Source organism: Octopus bimaculoides, chromosome 25, assembly GCF_001194135.2.
Source record: "Octopus bimaculoides isolate UCB-OBI-ISO-001 chromosome 25, ASM119413v2, whole genome shotgun sequence".
Taxonomy (NCBI): domain Eukaryota; kingdom Metazoa; phylum Mollusca; class Cephalopoda; order Octopoda; family Octopodidae; genus Octopus; species Octopus bimaculoides.
Genome location: NC_069005.1, coordinates 22,428,646 through 22,436,263, shown reverse-complemented (window position 1 = coordinate 22,436,263; position 7,618 = coordinate 22,428,646). Strand labels below are relative to the sequence as shown.

Below are 7,618 nucleotides of genomic sequence, written 5' to 3'. Positions count from 1 at the left end.
ATATATATATATATATATATATATATATATATAGATAGATAGATATAGTTCAAATGTACAAAAACAGAAGTCGGAGATAAGTTAGGGAAAAACAAACAAGGTGCATTAGTTTGACGCTCTGGAAAAATGGAAAAGCCTTTGATGTTTTGAACCAAAGCTCTTTGACAGAAAGGAATGAAGGAAAAAAAAAAAACACGAATGCTAGCTCAATAGACAGTCTACTACCATTCCTCAGAGGACAGTGACAAGTAGATAACACAGTAGATGTTGGCTGTGCTTCTGAGGCCAGTGGTGGTAACTAGCATATATAACACAATGCTGGACTAAATCTACAAGACTGTTTTGTTTCATACCTTGTGTTTCTCAGTTTTCTGTTCAAAATTGTCTCGTTGGTGGGGATCAACTTAAGCCTCTTTTATCTCGAAAGTAAAAAGTAGAGGTGAGGGCAAGAGAATAGATATTACTAGACTCAGAGTTTTCACTTGGTGATATTCCTCATCCTGTGCACTTCCCGTGAACTTACACACACACACACACACACACACACACACGCGCATAGTTCCACTTGCATGAAGTGCCCCTTATCTAGCCACACTAGTCTCACTTGAACACTTGCACCCTTTCACATGCTTGTCCTCTGCACTCACCCATTGACCATGTTCATTCACTCACTCACTTTCTTTCTCTCTCTCTCTCTCTCTCTCTTTCTCTCTCTCTCTCTCCCTCTCTCACTCTTACATTCACTGATGTTTGTCATCAGACAAGATTAGGCTGACACGGCAAAATTGTTAAAGCATCAGAAAATGATAATGCCTTGTAATATTTCTTCTGGCTCTTTATGTTCTGAGTTCAAATCCCACTGAAACCAATTAATGAGGTTGATTTGATCAACTAACTCCTCTTCACAAAATTGCTGGTCTTGTGCCTGTATGAGAATCTATTATTTTTATTATTATTATCATCATCATCATCATCATTATTGGCAGTGGAAAGATAGGAACACTGAAGGCACCAGACAATCTTCCTGCTATTCTGAGTTCAAATCCTGCTGAGGTTAACCTTACCTTTCATCCTTTTAGGATCAATAAAATAAAGTACCAGTAAAGTACTGGAGTCAGTGTAATCAACTTGCCCCCTCCCTTCACAACTGCTGGCCTTGTGTCAAAGTTCAAAAGGATTATTATTATTAAGGTGGCAAGCTGGCAAAACTGTGAGCACACTGGACAAAATGCTTGGCAGCATTTTTTCTGCCTTTACATTCTGTGTTTAAATTCTGCTGAGATCAGCTTTGCTTTTCATTCTTTCAGGGTTGATAAAATAGGTACCAGTGAAGTACTGGGATTGAGGTCATCAGCTAGTCCCCTCCCCCAAGATTCCAGGCCTTGTACCTATAGTAAAAAGGATTATTATTATTATTATTATTATTATTATTATTATTATTATTATTATTATGCTGAGCTTGACTTTGCCTTTCATCCTTTCGGGGGTCGATAAATTAAGTATCAGTGAAACACTGAGGGGTCAATGTAATTGACTAGCCCCCTCCCCCAAAATTTCAGGTGTTTTGCCTATAATAGAAAGGATTATTATTATTATTATTATTGGCGAGCTGGTTGAGTCAATAGCACACAAGGCAAAATCTTATCAATGTTTTGTCCATCTTTACATTCTGGGTTGAAAATCTGCTAAGGTCTGAGAAGGTTAAAACTCACCAAGGTCAACACAGCTTTCCGTCTTTCTGGGAGTTGGTGAAATAAATTACACATACTGGGGTCAGTACTTGGTCTCTCCCAATGCCTTCTTTAACATAAACCTTGTGCCCCTGTTAGAAACTGTTACTGTGTAAAGTAGTGAATTTAGTCTTGAAGTATTTAGTTGTATTGCTTTATGTTCGCAGGGTCAAGTCTCCTTGAGGTCAATTTTGCCTTTCATCATTACAAAATCAATAAAACAGAGTACATGTCAAGACTTTCACCTCCTGAAATTTGTGTCTTTTTGTGGAGTTTTCTTTTCTCCATTATGAGTTCACATCATTGTGGAGTAAACTGAGCCTTTCATGTTTCCAAGGGCCAGTAATATATTTGTTGTATATTGGTACTGATTTATTGATAGTATATCCTTCTAGAGCTTGTCTTTGACTAAGAAGTTGCTACACCAGAAACAATGATAGAAAGACAAGGAAATAAAAAAAAATTGAGACATTACTGCCAGAAATGTGATACATGTAAATTGATATAACTTCTGCATCTTTCGAGCTGCACCTGGAAAGTTCCTCTTAAAGGTACAGGTCTTGGCAAATGTTTCTTTTGGGGTGGAAAGACGAGCAGTTTCCTTATGTAGCAAGTTTCCTCTCACCATGCTACCGATGTTGTCTAAGAAAAAGACAAGAGTCTATGAAGCTTGCTATATCAGTATTGATGAGGTATTGTTGTCAGAATACAAAGAGCTGCAATAGATACTACAAGACTTCTTATGTGACTGTCTAACAATTTCACAAATTCAATGCTCTGGACTGGTATTTTATTTATTGACCCTGAAATGATGGAAGGTAATGTTGACCTTGATAGGATTTGAACTCAGGGCATAGAGAGCTGAAATGAATATCACAAGGAATTCTGACACTAAAGATTCTGCCAATTCACTGCTAACAGGAGTAATAGTAGTGATGTTTTGCCATATTAGCACAAATTTTGAAGGGTAGGAGGCTGAGTCTAGTCATCTACATCAACCTCTCTGAGTTAGCTAACTCTCAAATGGATAAAATGCAGTTCTGTTTCTGTTAGGATTTGAACATAGAATTTGAATGGATGTAATGAAATATAACACAAGGATAGTTTGTCTGATGTTCTATCAATTTTGCCATTCACTGCTACCAGTTTCATTGAATATTAAATTGACTATTAGTTAGAACATAAATTTCAAAAAAATTGTATTTTTTCATTTCATTCTCCCACCAAATAAAAAAAGAAAAACATTCCCAAACCATTCAGCATTTTTTTCTTATTTTCAGTCCTTTACCATCAAATTTTGAAAACAGTAAATTTGTTAATCTACTTCAATATCAACGAATGTTTACATTTTAAGCTTTAGGCAACCACAAATGTCTCACTGTACTTTACCCTTGTGTAGATTACTTTCATTGTTTTAGCATTAGGAACACTGAAAATGATTGAGGCTGTGAGGGAGCCTCTATATAGTCTGTTGAGTTGCCAGAAATAGAAATCCACTTTCCCTCATTGCATTCGACTTTCTTAGAAAAAACATTGACCAATATAGTCCTGATGGCCATGGCTCAACTGAGAACTCTAGTTATCACTAGTTATACCTTAAATATGAAAGGCATTTTTTTACTTCAAATTCTGATTGTATATGGAATAGATCACTGGCTGTGAGATTTAGGTGCTCTACTACCATAACCATACAGTTCTGAGTTCAAATCTTATCAGTGCCAATATAGACAACTACAATTAATTTTGGATTGTAGATATTACTCTTGTTACTCTAGTTGTATTCATGGACAAATCACATAGCTGTAGTTATCTCAGTTTACTATCTTGATGTGCTCCTACTGCTACTTTCATGGTTGAGTGGTTAATAGGAGTAAGACTATTCAACTAAAAAAAATAGCAATTGCTCCAAGCAAAATTATTCCAGTTGTGCTGTCATGGAGAAAAGGGTGTAAAAAGAGCCTCTCCTAAAATATCTGTACTAAATAACTCCCCCCATTTTTGATGAGTCATCTTTTTGTTGACTTAAGTTGTTGGACTACAGCCATGCTGGGTCACTGCAATCATTTTAGCTTTGAAAAGATATACACATATATAATACAGTTTCCTAATCAATAATGTTGTACAGAAATAACCTACCTCTTTTCATGACCAAGTTAAATACTGGAAATTACCTCTGACCTCATTGGTCAGAACAACTGACCTTATGATCAAAGATGTTCCAGCTCTGACAATTGCATCTTTTTTTTTCTTCTATGTATCCAGGGCTACATTCTTCAATGTGTCTTTTTTTAAAATACTGTAAAGAATTTGGCCATTTCTAATCATTCAAATGACCAAATAGAGGTTCTTTTTGACAAATGACAATGGGGTTGTTGTTATTCTTAAATGGTGTGATATCACATTCAGGTTCAACATAACCATATCATACAGGTTAAGTTATGGCCACTTGCTTCACTGAAACTTTAATGCAGTTGATATCATATGAATTTACATAATGACTGGGCTGTGTGTTATGTTCTTGAGCAAGACACCTTATTTCATGTTGCTCTAGTTCACTCAGCTATAGAAATGAGTTGCAATGTCACTGGTGCCAAACTCTATTGGCCTTCGCCTTTCCCTTGGAAAGTATCGGTGGCATGGAGAGGGAAGGCTTGTTTGTGAGGGTGACTGCTGGTCTTCCGTATAAACAACCTTACCCAGACTTGTGCATTGGAGGGTAACTTTCTAGGTGCAATCCCATGGTCATTCTTGACTGAAGGGAGTCTTTACCCCATTTTTTTTACTACATGAATATGCAGCTTCGTTTAATGTCCTGGCTTTGACAGTCAGTTGATCATTTAAGACTAAAGGGTTAATAGCAGTGAAAGAAATAATTAGTAGGGAGGTGTGATATGAAGGAGATGGTGTTACTGGAGTGGAGCAGGTATTTTGTAGATCATGTAGTTGTGATAGATTCTAATATTCTATGTAAAAGTAATAGAATGTACTAGGATATATTGTTATAATAGCACTTATTATAACATGTGGCTGGTGATAGAACCTTCTATAACATGTAGGTGTGACAGAATCATCTATAATACCAGTTAATATAGAAATTCACACTACAGACATTCATTAACAGATGTTCACTGAACTACTGCAGCACATATATACACATGCAGATTTACACCTACAGGTGCACTTTCAAACACACAAATGCACGAGCACACACACACACACACACACACACACACACACACACACACACACACACACACACACACACTTGTAAATGCCTCCCTTCTTCCCATGAAAGAGTTTTGGCCGCAAAATTTGGTGCAAGTACCAGATTCATTTAGAGACATTGAAATAAAAATCGTACAGTCAACCAGTTTCACTAACTTAAACCCCTTCTAATGTTCAACGGTTGTGAGGTATGGTTCAGGGTTATTGACCTGACCACTTGATTACTAGATCAAATCTTACTGTTGTCATTGAGTTCTACCTCCTCTGAGCATGACACCAGCACTGTTTACTCCAGTTTATCTGGAGAAGGGCCAGAGACAAATGTTCTACTTTATCTTAGACATGTTGTTAGTGTTAGGATAAGGCATCCAGCCAGCTATGAAAACAATTTACTTCACAGGTAATCCAACCTACCCTCCCAATTGCAAACTTGAGTAAAATGATGTGAAATAATTATGTGATCCTCTAGCCAACAAACAAACAAACAAACCACCCCTCCACTGTGTTCTTACTAAGGCATGTTTTCATGGAAAAGTTACTTTTTTTAAAACTTGAATTGTCTATCACAATTTGGAGCAACAGTGTCAATAGGTGTAGGTTTCAAATGGATCAATCACTAGCTAACTGCATTTGTAATGGGGGTGGGGGTTAGGGGTGATGGCAACAAAGGAACATCTGTAACAGGGTGAACTTTGTTTGGAGAGCACCTGTTTATTTCCTGTGTTTATCTCCTTTACCTTAACCAATGAAAAGACAAGAACAAAATCTCTTTGCAATAACAAACAAAAAAAAAAAGGAAGAAAATCATACATCAGTCACTCAAAGTAAGTGTGGTAGCTTGTAGCATTGCTTTTACTAGTATTACTGGTGTCTATGTATTCAAGGTGAGACATAGTTGTCTTCTTTGTCCTCCTACTTTTGAACCAGTGGAACTTTGAGTATTTCATGGCTGGTTGGAGGGAGAGGATGCATCAGGATTCAGCTGAGTAGATTAGGAGCAGCATGAAATAAAATGTCCTGCTCAAAGATATAATTGAGAAAAAGTGCCCACGACCTTATGATTGAGAGCCTGAAACTCTAACCACTAGCCTACATGCCTTCACCATGAACATATATATACACAACATGCTTCTGTCTCTAAAATTCTACTCACAAAGTATTGGTCAGTCTGAGGGGATGAACTCTTCCTTTCTGATAAAGGTAATGGTGAGGTTTGAAAGAAATTTGACTGGTATTTGTAGTAGGTCAAACAACCATGTAGAAGCTCATTCATTATCTTATTAATTCGGGGAGTGTTAGGTATATATTAACTAGTTGTAGCAGCTAGTGTTGGCTAGGGCAAGTGTTAGCTAAGGTAAGGAATTTACTAGAACAAATGTTTGCTAGGAGAGATGTTAGCTTGAACATGTGTGTTGGTTAGGGCAGGTATCAGTTAAACAAGGTGTTAGCTAGGCTAGGTGTTAGTTAAGGGTGTGCAAAGGAGTGTTATTTTTTCTTGTGTGTGTGATTGTCCAGTGGTATGTGTTTTCAAAATAATTATTCTGCACAAAGTTGGTATTATTTGCCCTTCTCCCATCCCTCTCTGCTCCACCCCATGTTGTTATTCTTTGGTTATTCTGATCCATTTTTTTTATTCATCAGCCAATAACCAACTCCAATTCTTCTCCTATCCCGTCCAGTTATATTATTCTGTATATGCAACAGTTTGCTGAGCCTTTCCTCCATTGTTAATCTGAGTTTTCCTATTACTTTGTATGCTGAAGAATATGATATAACAGAAAACTCAGAGGGGCAACTGAGTTAAAGCCTCAGCTTATATATATAAATTGTTGCATGGAGCAGCATTGAAGGAAATATATTTGTGTAAAGTCATATTCAACATGTTTGAGTGAAGCAACACGGAAACGTGTGTCCAACAATCCAATGATGTCATTCCAGTGATGTCCATCTTGTGTTTTCAAATGTCTTAAAGGAGAATTTTCTCTCAGGACTATCTCCATAGTGGAAGGTCTTTTCACATCTAAGTACACTCAACTCGAATGTGCTGGATATGACTTTACACATGTAATCACGATAAGTTCCAAGTCTTTTCTTTTCTTGCCATATGGTTCCTTTGAAAACCTGACCCCGGTCCCAGTACCTGTGTGTCCAGCCCTTCCTCCCATGTGACACCTGTGCAGCAAGTTTTCTTTATATCTTATTTTAATCTCTAACATGCCACTTCTGTCTGTCTGTATGTCTATCTGTCTGTATGTCTGTGTGTATTGTTGTTACAATAGAGAAGAAAGACCTGTCACCTACGGAGGATTGGGCCGTCGATCAGCAGCTTATATCCAAGTTGAAGGAGCAGTATAAGAAAGAGTGCAAGGGCAAAAAGGGAAGTCAAAGTGAGTGAACTAGTGTCCTCTTGCTTCATTCAACCTCTCGCTCTCACTCTCGCTCATGCTCAACCTCTCACTCATGCTCAGCCACTCTCGCTCACTATCTCTTTCTCGTTTTGTTTATTTTTCTACCACCCAGTTACCCATCGTGTCCACCCTAACCACATTTTTTTTTATCATTCCACCTTAACTTACCTCCTCCTCCACTACCACCCTTTTCCCCATCACCCTGGAAGTAGGAGTGATTTTATTGCTTTTGTAATATATATATATATATATATA

At 37.4% G+C, this 7,618-nt stretch overlaps 1 protein-coding gene across 8 annotated transcripts in view; it reads left to right on the top strand.

Annotated features, from left to right (window-relative positions):
* LOC106882575 (striatin-3) overlaps positions 1–7,618 on the top strand; it is a 263,926-nt gene that overhangs the window by 218,236 nt on the left and 38,072 nt on the right. For 5 of the 8 annotated variants that reach the window (XM_052976853.1, XM_052976854.1, XM_052976856.1 and 2 more), the window contains one exon: positions 7,235–7,342. The exons of the other annotated variants lie outside the window; for them this stretch is intronic. In XM_052976853.1, the coding sequence (XP_052832813.1) occupies positions 7,235–7,342 (108 nt within the window). The remainder of the gene's footprint in view (positions 1–7,234; positions 7,343–7,618) is intronic. 8 annotated transcript variants of the gene reach the window in all.